We start from the raw sequence: 12,304 nt of genomic DNA, 5'->3' as shown, positions 1-12,304 counted from the left end.
ATCTCAATAAATTATTTATACATACACACAGCATTCCAACTAATCGTTCAGTCTAGTAACCCTGTCAAATGAAATGAGGTTAGTAAGGCATGACCGTGCTCTTTGTAATCCTCACTTCCTTTTTATAAATGTTCTCCAAGCCTTCCTTCAATTATGCATTCTAGAAGTTGACTGGGAATGAAAGCCAGGCTTACCAGCCAATAGCTTGAAAATTTTCCCTGTTCTGAAAATCAGGACAATACCTGCTCTTCCCCAGTCTTGAAGCATCTCTCCCATTCTCAGAAGACTTTCACTGATCACTGAACAGTTCAGTCATGCCAGTTAGATATTTTGATGGACAGATTAGAGAGAGAGGATGATGGAGCGAGGAAGCACTTGCTAAATGCTTATACCCTGAAATGTTAGGGCCTAATGACTTGAACTCATTAAGGATAGCTAAGTACTCTCTTACTTTCTTCTCATTTACCATTAGTCTTAACTAGCTGTCAGTCATTTCTGTTTTGCCCCTTCCTTTCCAAAGCTTATCCTCCCTGACAGAGGAAGAAAGTACTGAATAGTTCTGACTTCCCTCTACATCTGTTAACCTTCCTAAACATCTAGCCTTCTCTTTGATTGTTCTCTTTTCTCCACTTAGCTTTAAAAACAAATAAATCTTTCAGACCTAATTTACTTGAATTCCTTCCTTACAACCATATCTCTAGTTCACCTTTATTCTCTTAAGCACATGAAAATCAGGAGAAATATCTTTTTTTTAAGCATTAACTGTATGTTCCCTGGCATTGATACCTTGTCCTTAATGAACAAAGGAACTCAGCCTCTGTTCAACTGCCTTTGTTTCCTTAGAAAGTGTCACTGTGCTACCTGAAATAGTTGTTAGCATTTGTCCCTCTTCTGGCTCTGCTACACATAAATTAAGAGCGCTGGACAAAATGGTTAGGTCTCCATTTGCCTCTGAAGGCTCCTACTCCTTCAGTAACAAAAAGCCTCCTAAATTTATGCCACTGAAGGGAAACACTCAGTTTTTTTCACAGTAGAAAATAATTTCCAACCTTTCTATTAGGTTCTCTTTTTTTGTAAGGTACAGAAATACTTATATAAAGTTGTAGGGGACAAGAGAAAAATGAGAGTTAATTATATATCTTTACCAAATTGGTGGGTGGGTAGAAGGAAGGGACAAAGCAACAGAGAATTATAGCAGTGATTAAGCTGTCAGGAAGAGATCCCTGAGGACTGGAATAGCTAACACTAGATTATCTACCAATTCTCCCTTTCCCTGCTGTCACTGGGTAAAATCCCTGGGCACCATTTGCATGGAACTTTGTTACTAATCTGTGTTCTAGTGAAAAGAGCTGGATGTGGAGGCAGGAGACTTAGGTTGGTAGGATCCCCTAGACACTTAGGAGTCATGTGATGATGGGAAGTCTTTTAAGCTCTCTGAGTCTCAGTTTATTTAATTACAAAATGAAGATAATGATACTTGCACTACCTACCTCACTGTGCAGATAAAATTAGATAATATATGTAAAAGTGCTTTGTACCGAAAGTGATATAAAATGTAAGCTATTATCATTACTGGCGTTCAAAGAAAAAAATGTCTTAAGGGGGAAAAACCATTGTTAAAATGTTGTCACAACTCAGATCAGTTCTTGATTGCTCAAAGTTTTCATCTGGGAATCAGATTTTGGCCAGTTGCCATAGGTCAGAAAAATGGACTGGAAGATAACTTATTAATTACACCTGAAGATCAGTATTCTGGGAGATGCTTTTTCAAAAATCTTAATTTAGAAGGAAAAAAAGAAAACATTTTACTTTATTTGAAAAAAATATAAATTTTTGTTGAGTTAAATAGTAAAGAGCGGTGGTAGTGTGGAGGTATGTCCTTACTATTCAGGGACAAGGACTCAGCCTGTGATTTCATTGGCATTAGGGAACTCCAAAGTGAGGACACTCCATCTCACAATGCAGGTCAGTACCTTCTCTGTAATTTCAAGTCAAAAAAAGATGCCCAGAATCAAAGACCCAGGATGTGTCAGAGATGGGACTTGAACCCAAGTCTTGGCTTCAAGTCCAGTGCTATCCACAATGCCATGCTGCCTCTCATTTCATGATTAAGTAGTAGTCAAAAAACTTCTCTGAAACAGAAGCCTGAAATAAAGCCTTATTCTATTGCTTTTTTTTTTCCTTTTAGGAACACATGATTCTTTGCAGATTTGCAGATCAGACAGCTGTCCAGCTACCTCTAGAACGAAGACAAATAGGTATGTGTTTTCCCAGACCAGTGAAACTCATGCAGTTTGCTCATTGATACCTACTCGAGGACCAAGATGGGTCCAACATGGCACTAAATGTCATTTTTCCCACAGCACTTATCTGAAAATTGAGAATATATGTAACCATAATTATTTTTTCTTCCAACCTTATAAACTTTTGTTAGGTTTCATTCTTTTTTTTTAATGCTGAATTAGGAATGATGAAACATTTGTATCAGCTTTTATCTATTCAGCAACAATAACATAATACATCTCTTTGCTACCTATATGACCAAATTCCAACAACACTAAAGAGAGTAATGATAGGGAAGTCCATATAGCCAAGTGCATGAATTTTTTTTAATGTAGTGATAAAAAGAGAAAAGATAATAATAGCTGGCATTTATTAGGCATCTATGATTTTATATGCATTACCTCATTCAAACATCAATTCCATTGAAAAACACCAAATTCTGCAAATGACCAGGAGAAAGACCTTCAAATGTAAAGGAAAGGAAATTCAAATAACTTAAAAAGTCCACCCCCCCACCAAAAACAACAGAAGAAATACACAAAGTTATATACTCTGCAAATCTGAACCTAATCAATGAAAAAAAATGGACTTTCAATGAAAGAGACACTTAAGTTATTCCTACACCTCCCCACACACACACACACACACACACACACAAAAGAGATAACTTGCTTTGCAAACACTAAAGATAAGAGAAATACAAGAAAGGCCAAAAAATGCAACTAAGCAACTAAGAAAGACACAAACAAGTAACAAAATTAATTACCCTAAGAAAAAAGGAAAAGGAACCAGACAGAGAATGACACAGTGTTAAAAACAGCAACAACAAAATTGCAACCGAGTTACCATTAAGAAATTTCTTTTTAAAAGTACACAAGAAGGGGCGCCTAGGTGGCGCAGTGGATAAAGCACCGGCCTCAGACACTTGATACTTACTGGCTGTGTGACCCTGGGCAAGTCACCTAACCCCCATTGCCCCGCAAAAAAAAAAAAAAGTACACAAGAAAATTGAAGAAGTAATGGTGAAGGAACAGGCCTAAAACCCAGCTGACTAAACCTTACAACATGTCAGCTGCAGGTGAATCAGTGTTTGGGGGAAGAATAGCGGGGCACAGGAAAGAGCGGGGCAGAAGATCAAAGGGAATGTGTGATGTACCCTAATCAAATCAATGAATAAAAGGAAAATAATTACTGCAGCCTCTCAGAAAGAAGACCAGGACTGAAATGGAGAAACAAAGGCAGAAATCTCAATCCAGTGATTAAAGGACATCCCACTGAAAAGGGAAAAGAAGTAAACAAGCATTTATGAAGTTTATTGTTCATGACTGTGTGCCAGGCACTGTGCTAAGTGCTTCACAAATAGGATCTCCTTTAATCTTCACAACAACTCTGAGAGGCGGCTGCTGTGATTTTCCCCATTATACAATTGAGCTGGTAAGTGTCTGAGGTCAGAGTTGAACTCGGGTCTCCTTGACTCCAGGCCCAGGGCTCTTTCCACTGCACCATCTCCCTGCCTGTCCTCATGGGAGGAAAGAGATATTCTGTGCATTTGTGGACAGCACTGTGCTTCAGGAGGAAGGGAATCAGAACTCCTGGAAGCAACTGAAAGTAAGGTGACCTCTTTGTGTGAGACAGGGAGGGAATGGCAGAAAGCATCTGATAGAAAATGAAGAAGAGAGAAGAGGGAATTTATGGAAAGTGGCCTCAATTTTTCCTGTAAAATATGAGACTAGATTCTCAGCTGAGAGAGTGGGGTGGGGCAGAGGGTGGGGAATCATAGAAAGGTTGAGGAGGGATGAAGAGGTTTGGAAGAGCCGCTGTGGAGAGTAAGGTAACGAGTTGATTAGGGAGATATAGTAGGGTTGCCTTGCAGCAGTGAGCTCCAAGTCGAGTTGGGTAACACAAATGTGTATTGGACTTGGGCAGGATGGTTACTTGATTTTCTCCTTGGTTCAGCAGGAAGTGTGTAGGAGCGAGGTTGTGGATGTTGGAAGTTATCCAGTGCTGAGGGTTGGCAGCATGCAGTCATCGATATTTTAGGGGGTCAGGGACTCGAGAAGATACTGTAAAGTCAAACTGGTTCACAAAGGGTTGAAGATGGGGGAGAGTACAGGGGAGATTGGCCTAGGAACAAACTGAGGGCTTGAGTGATTAGAGGTCACAGTGTAGACAAAGAGTAGGGTTTGGTGAGGAAAGGCATAGAGAGGTGGAAAAGCAATGGATTAGGGTAAGATAAGGGGATTTGGGAATTCATGAACATTAAGTGTGATGAATGTGTGAGTGATAGCAAGATTAAGGTTATGATTACCTTTGTGTGTGGTGGAAGTGAGGAGGAACTAAGAGTGAGGGAGAGTCAGTGTGAATGTTAAAGTCCCCATGCATAAGGACATGATTGAGGAGAAGAGAAAAATTGTGAACTAGGTCCTTAACTCATTGAGGAAGGAAGGGGAGTGACCTGGGTGTCTGCTGCAACAGGTAACAGGATTCTGATTGGGTGATAGATATGAGTTGAATGAACCCCAAAGGAAGAGAGTTTACAGAGTGAAGGAGGAAGGGGGAGAAACCTGGAAATTGGAAATGGTCATGGGGAGCACAGAGTATTCCAACTTCTCCTCTTTGACCATTGAGCCAAGGGAAAGGAATGAAAGTGCAGCCACTACTGAAAGGGTAGCCAGAGATTCAGTGTTTGTGGAGGGCTGGAACCAGATTGTACCCTTAATAAATGTGAATTGACCAATTGATCAATTGATTGGTAGCTAAAAGATGGAAGAAGTGAGGGAGGAAAAGACCTAGGACGAAGACATTCCAGGGGTCACAGTGGAAGGAGTAGATGGCATATGGTTGAAACTTTGGCATGGGAAGGATGAGGGGGATAGAAATAAGAAATTGGGTGGTGAGGGAGAGGAAATGGTATTTGGATGAGGGCCTACAGGTGTTCAGAATCACGAGGATGTTTAGAGTGTGACCAGATGTGAGAATGTCCATCCCAGAGGAGGCTGGAGATTGGGCCAGGGAGAAGCACAGTACAAAGAGGAAAGGCACAAAATCATTTGGGTGGGGGGTCCTCATTTCACTACTCCTCTTCCTTCCGAAGGCTGGAGATTGGGTGGGAAACTGTAGCAGGAAATGGCAGTCCTGCTCCCCTTCTTTCTCCCCAAGGGACAAGCTTAACAGGAGGTGGAAGACCTGAGGTTCCAAGGAAAATTGCTCCTCTGCACCGGAGGTTCTCCACATCCTGGTTGGGAGGATGTTTGAGACCATCCTGGCCTAGATGGACGTGCCTTTGCCAGCTTCCCTTAGGGAATAGACAAGAGGAGGTGGAAAGCTCCTGAGGCTGGAGATGAGGCTATGCAGAGGGAAGAAGTCTTCCCAGGCCCTTTGTGCCTTCTTGAGGAGATGGAAGATGCCTGGACTGTTGCAACAAGCTGCTGGCTGGTGTCTACCGCAGTCTCTCCCTGCTGCAGTCCTAAAACTCATCACCACACCACACCACCCCCCTCTCTACTCAGTAAACTCCGGTGACTCCCTGTTACCTCTAAAACCAAAGCCCTTCAAGATTCTCCCTTTACTCACCTCCGTGTACACTTCAGTCACACTGGCCTCCTTGCTTATTCTTGCTTGTTCTTCAAGCAAGATACTCCATCCCCCAACTCACCTTCAGTGGCTCTCCCCCTCACCTCTTCCCCTGGCACCCTTGCTTCCTTCAAGTCCCCAATGAAGTGCCCCCTTTTACAGGAAGATTTTCCCAATACTCTTTAGTGTTGGTCCCTTCCTTCTGTTGATTATTTTCAATTTATCCCACACGTCTCTTGTTTGGACATAGTTATTTACAAGTTGTCTCCTCCATTAGACTATGAGCTCATTGAGAGCAGGGGCTGGTTTTGCCTTTTTATCTCCAGTGCCTAGCACATAATAAGCATTTAATAAAGTTAATTGATTGATACATCTACTCTTTTGCAAAGGGGAGAGGTACACTAGTGTGGTACATTGTCTCTGTTTTCAGACTTTTGGAATATATTGATTGGTTTTGCTTGGGGGAGGTTTTTTTTTTCCTTTAAATTACTATTTGTTTTATAGGTTTGCCTTCTATGACAGAGTGGAGAAAGAATATTGGGGGAAATTTTGGCAATGTAAAAAAAAATCAAAAAGTCAATAAAAATTTATTTTTTAAAAAACAAAGCTATTTTGAGAGAAAAAATGACAGATATTCAGCTGTTGATAAAAGGATGAGATGGTTAGAAATGGGATTTGACCTTTTATGGCATTTCCTTTTCTTCATTCAAAGTTAAACATTTTTTGGTATGTTCTGGGTTTTTAAAAAACTGTACAAAATGTACAGTTTTTGTGTTCTGGATCCCTAAATGTGCATTTATTTCCATGGACAGGAAAAAAAAAAGCTTGTTTACCCTAGATTTCCTTTTCATTTGTTTTTGTGGTTAGTCCTCTCCACTTTACTAAAGACCTTTGATATTACAGTCTTCACCTTTGAAATTGTTTAAATGGTTAATGGGGGTTGATTTTTTTTTTCAAAAATTGATGTGTCAGGGAGACCAAATCTAGCTTTGTGCTGATGCTTTGTTGTATTTTGCTTCTTTTCCTGACCTTCAACAGATAATCCATTGTCTGTTTTTTAACTGCCTTTTCATATTCCATCTGCTGAGGAATTTTTAGTGGGCAAAAGTGTACATATTCCACTTTTTCTTGAGTTTTCAGAGGTTTTATAAAAATGCTTCTTAATCAGCAAAAACCACTGTAGCTGAAATAGTATATTTCAGTATCTCTCCCCCCCAAAAAAAAATTGGACAAATTTCAGTGTAGCCAGTAACATTCTTTCCAAAAAGATAGTCTATAATTTGAACTTAGATCAGTTGAAGATTTTAAAAACTACCACTTTAAAAAAAAACCCAAACCATTTGTTTTGTTTGCTTTTTTCTATGAGCCACTTCTGAAAACATATTTGGAGATATCCAAAGAAAGGCATTTGACTATACTCCTTGCCAGTCTGGTTTCTGGGCTTTGGGATAAAAGTTGAGTACAACTTTCTTGGAGGGGTGTAGCAACTTTTCTGCTCATTTACAATAAATCTTCTTAAAATTGGATGTTTTTAAAAAAGAAAAATGCGTCACATGGAACATCATAGATCCACCTGAAATAGTTATGTAGATTCCAAGCCCAATGGGCTTCCAGTGGGAATAGGTCAAAGCTGCACAGGGAAGCTGTGCCTTGCCCAAGGTACCAAAGGTAACAGAACTGGTACTGAAACCCATGGCCTCAACATGGCCTCACTGCCACTGCTTGGTTTTTTAATGACCAAGTCAGAACTGTAAATATCCTCAGAGACCTTTAATTTTTTTCCCCTTTATTATCTTTTGAAACTAGAAGGCAAGATAACAAGCACTTACTACGCACATGCCATGTGCCAGAAACAGTGCTAAATGCTGGGGGTTCATTTAGCATACACATTGAGCAAAAAGAAAGATAGCCCTTGGCCTCAAGGAGCTTACATCCTGATGGAAGAAGACAGCACATCAAAAGGAACTGGGGCAGGGTGGACAGTGGTCTGGTGGCAGAGTCCAAAAAGTCAGAAACATACCAGGACAGGAACCGAATATGGCTGGCCTGAGCCTGGTCCCAAAATGGCGGCCCCCATAAAGAACTCCAGAATGGTGGGATGTTCTAGGGTGAAAAGATCCTAAGCACTGCGGGAAATTTCTAAGTCTCATTCTGAAGACAGCTGAGTCCATAAAGGGAATCATCGTGGCTTGTCTCCATTTTATCTTCATCTCTTCTTTTTAGATGGGATTTATTCTGTGTGTGTTTTCTCTGTACTTTATGATTTACCTTGTTAATGGCATCGGAGTGAATTGGATTTGAATCAGGAAGACTTAAGTTCAAATCTTGCCTCAGATACATACGAGTTGTATGATCCTGGGGAAATCGCTGCCTCAATTTCCTAATCTGTAAAATAAAAGGGTTGGACTCAACTTTCTAAAGGATCTTTTCACTCTTAAATCTATATACCAGAATATCTTTTAGAATATCTTCATTGCTTCGAATCTCTTTAAGACTTACCTTACTTATAGGGGGCAGCTAGGTGGCACAATGGATAAAGTACCAGCTCTGGATTTAGGAGGACCCGAGTTCAAATCCAGCCTCAGACACTTGACACTACTAGCTCTGTGACCCTGGGCAAGTCACTTAATCCTCATTGCCCTGCAAAATAAAATAAAATAAAATAAAATTTAAGAAAGACTTACCTTAGGGGCAGCTAGGTGGCACAGTGGATAAAGCACTGGCCCTGGATTCAGGAGTACCTGAGTTCAAATTCTGTCTCAGATACTTAACACTTACCAGCTGTGTGACCCTGGGCAAGTCACTTAACCCCAATTGCCTCACCAAAAAAAAAAAAAGAAAAGAAAAGGCTGCCAGGTTTACTTGGGGTAGCTAGGTGGCATAGTGGATAGAGCACCGGCCCTGGATTCAAGAGGACCTGAGTTCAAATCCAGCCTCAGACATTTAACACTTAATAGCTGTGTGACCCTGGGCAAGTCACTTAACCCCAATTGCCTCACACAAAAAAAAAAAAGACCTTATAGACAGAAGCAGGTCTTACAGATTTCGTTTCTTCTATGGGATTGCAGAAGAAAATTCTAGATAATATATCTTTATTTAAAAGTGTGACTAAAGACTACACTTAAAAAAATAACAAAGCTTACATTATTGATGTCTTTAAAATGTTCCTATATCCCTGTTCTTTTAAACTAGCAAAAGTTGGCATCAAAGATCAGTGTTTCAAAAGCCATGACCTTGTGACATTCTCCCTCTACATTTAAGCAGGAAAGTAACTAAACAAAAGAACTTTTGGGGTTATGGCATCTACATCCTCTTTCTATTCTCCTCATTCAGATTTGGGGAATAATATCCAATTCTATCCATTTTCTATCCTTTATGTGTGTAGACTCACCATGCCTTTAAAGAAGGGTTTCTCTTACCACTTTTCTGTTGTGTTTCAGGCAAACAGTGTATGTGCCTTGTGGATCTGGATCGGGCCTGGGCTGCAGAAGAGCATGGCTATTCTGTGCAAGTGATATCCATGGAGCCTGAAAGTTGCTCTCCAAAAAATAACATGCTAGTTGGTGTCCCCGTTTAGGCCAAGGACATTAGGCCAGGCCGTTCCCATTTGATTTTTCAGTCATCATCATCAAAACCAGTTATTAGAAGGCTCTTGATCAATCCAGGAAGTCCCCCACAAACATCTGGAAACCATCGTCTTTGGAAAGGGAAGCACTGAGAGAAATCTGCAATGCCCAGCTGCCTGCAACGCATTGCATGTGCTGCTTAGGGTGTGTCATTAGGTGGCTGCTGGTTCTCCTGGTGGGAGCCCCCAGCAGGGCCAGCCAGCCGCCTTGCAGAGAAGAGCCCTCCTGTGACTGGAGGCGTCATTTCCTTCTGAGCACAGAAGTTTTCCTCTGGGCAGTGCTCATTCGCCATGCTGCTCAGAACACGCGCGCCTTTTTGTAAGGGCTGTCCTGATCTCTACACGGAAAGTAAAGCTGGGCCTTTAGCAAAAACTAATCTTTTTAAACAGTTATACTTCTGCTATAAAAAAATAAATGTTTTGAATTGGTGGGGTATTTATTTAGACCTTTTGTGTACATGGGGTCCCTCTCCCCCTTCCTTTCTCCTTCTTTCCCTTTCTCCCTCTCCTCCCCTCAACCACATCTATCGAATCATTGGTTTAGTGAATTTCTAGTGAGGATCCTCCCTCTGCCTGTGCAGATGGGCACCACTTCTGCATTTGTGGTCTTCGGAAGCTCCTAAACCTCAGTGACTTGCCCAGGGCTACATAGCCAGTAAGTAAGATTTGAACTTTGGTCTTTCTGATTCTTGATCCAGCTCCTCCTCCAGCCTGCCACACTGGCTCTTTCTTGCGTGCTTTTAAAATACTTTTCTGTAATTTCACTCAGATCATTTCTCCAGTGTGTGTGTGTGTGTGTGTGTGTGTGTGTGTGTGTGTGTACATTTTCCAGTGCAAGACTTGAAACTGATAGGCTTAATTGTAAAATATCAGTAAAGACATGTACTTCAGAAGAGAAAAATTCACGGAGAGGAATTATTCTTTTAGTTGTATTAGTTCTGTCATTATATAACTAACATTTCTTTTGTTATCTTCTTGGCCAGATATTAATCACAAGTCATTATTTTTCTGTGCATATTTGTGTGTAACTTGGTAGGATAATTTTTTTGTATATTTAAGAAATTGTTCTTACTAGTTCTCAGCACTGTAACCCTCCCATTTTTTTTTTCCATTAACCACAGTTTTAGGGGTAGACAGCATGTCCCCAGCCTTCCCTAATGCTTCCAAATTCTCTATACTCTAGCTTATGCATCAGTTCCCTTTTAGATAAGAGTAACTTCATTGCCCTCTCCATATTTGGTGGTGGAGGGGGTGGCTGTAGTGAAGAAAACAGAGTTTTGGAGGGTTCTTTGCACATAAGGAATACATTTTTTTAAGCCATCATAATGTTGGTTAGAATATGAATTTAAAACTTAAAGGGACTTTAGAGGTCACCCAGTCCAACTCTCATTTTAAATATGAGGAAATAGACTCTTAGAGATTAAATATAAAGTGACTTGCCCAAGGTCTTACAAATAGTTAGTGGCAAAGGCTAGATTTTAACTCCCCAGATATTCCAACTCTTAATCCAGCACTCTTTGCACCATACAATGTTTCAAAAGAAAGCTTCCAGTTTTTGATACCCAGAGAAGAACATGAAGAAGAAAACAGATAAATAAATCTAAGTGACATGTGATTTGTTACATAGTCACCTGCCTGAAGACAGAAAGACCTGCCTCAAAAGCAATTGTTTAAAAGTAACTTCCAGACTGATTTGATAAACATGTGGTTTATAACATATGTTTCCAGCCAGTAGATTCATGGTGAAGTAGAAAGATCTCCACCTGGAGTCAGAGGACCTGGATTCAAATCCTGCCCTTGATATTTATTACCTGTTATGATGGCTCAAGTATCTGATGCCCTTCCTGAGATTCAATTTCCTCATCCGTACAATGCGATCCCTTCCACTTTTATATATAATAGTATCATAATACTAGCCCCAGTTGTACATTTGACTTGCTTAAAACCATCCCACAGCCTTTTCCTCCTACCCACTTCTATAGATTTCCATGAGTATTCAAGAAAAAAGAAAAGAAAAACTGGGTAATACCAATTAGGTCTTTATCCTATAGGTCCCAAATAGTGCAACAACTAAGGTCAGAAAATGTCACCTTTTTTTTTTTTTTAAAACCAAAGTTGTATAGGATTTGTTAATGAGACCCACCCTAAAAGATGGTTTGTGATTGGAATGTTGCTGAGATTGAGTATTTCCTAAATCCAGTCATCCAGGATAGGATCTCTCTTGAAACTCCATAAGGAAGAAGGGTTACAAACATAAAATAAGCTATCACCTGTCCACTCTTCAATTGTGGTATGTCTGTTGTCTTATCATAATAGAATGGTGATGTGGGTGAAGTCTGGAAAATGGAGAGTGAAGAATTTGTCATCTTATCATACCCCTTTACCAGGGGACTGGGAGGGGAACTCTGACCTCACAGGGGGAGTATTCTGGTGACCTTGGCACCCTATAGTGAAGCAAGAAACCTTCAATTAATTATTATCATTTGAGAGCATTGCCTCTTAAGACCTTCCAGTTTCCATTACCCTTACTCTGAGATCACCAAGCACCCTCAGAAAACTAGATGATCTCTGATGTCATTTATAATTCTTAAGAGTTTGGGATTCCCTTGTTTGGTTTTTCTAAATAAACTTTACAACTTGGAAGAGAATGCGATGACAAACATTCTGGTCTCATTGTAAATGGGGAAGGGAATAGACTAAGCATTAATTAAGTGCCAGTATATAAGGTGTGTGGGCTGTTCAAGGAGAACTAGCACCTCTGGTGTGAAAGCCTTTCTGAGCCCTTTTCAGGGCTGCACATCCACATTTGGTATCCACCTGGTA

At 40.4% G+C, this 12,304-nt stretch overlaps 1 protein-coding gene across 3 annotated transcripts in view; it reads left to right on the top strand.

The window, feature by feature from the left end:
• Window positions 1–12,075, top strand: part of GSTCD (glutathione S-transferase C-terminal domain containing) — a 185,534-nt gene extending 173,459 nt beyond the window's left edge. For all 3 annotated transcript variants that reach the window (XM_043971200.1, XM_043971201.1, XM_043971203.1), the window contains 2 exons: window positions 2,189–2,258; window positions 9,297–12,075. In XM_043971200.1, coding sequence (XP_043827135.1) covers window positions 2,189–2,258; window positions 9,297–9,433 — 207 coding nt within the window. In that variant the 3' untranslated portion in view covers window positions 9,434–12,075. The remainder of the gene's footprint in view (window positions 1–2,188; window positions 2,259–9,296) is intronic.
• The last annotated feature ends 229 nt before the right edge of the window (window positions 12,076–12,304 follow it).

The sequence above is a fragment of the Dromiciops gliroides genome, chromosome 6, assembly GCF_019393635.1.
Source record: "Dromiciops gliroides isolate mDroGli1 chromosome 6, mDroGli1.pri, whole genome shotgun sequence".
Classification (NCBI taxonomy): Eukaryota; Metazoa; Chordata; class Mammalia; order Microbiotheria; family Microbiotheriidae; genus Dromiciops; species Dromiciops gliroides.
Note: the sequence above shows the minus strand (reverse complement) of the source record. Positions and strands in the feature narration are given on the sequence as shown.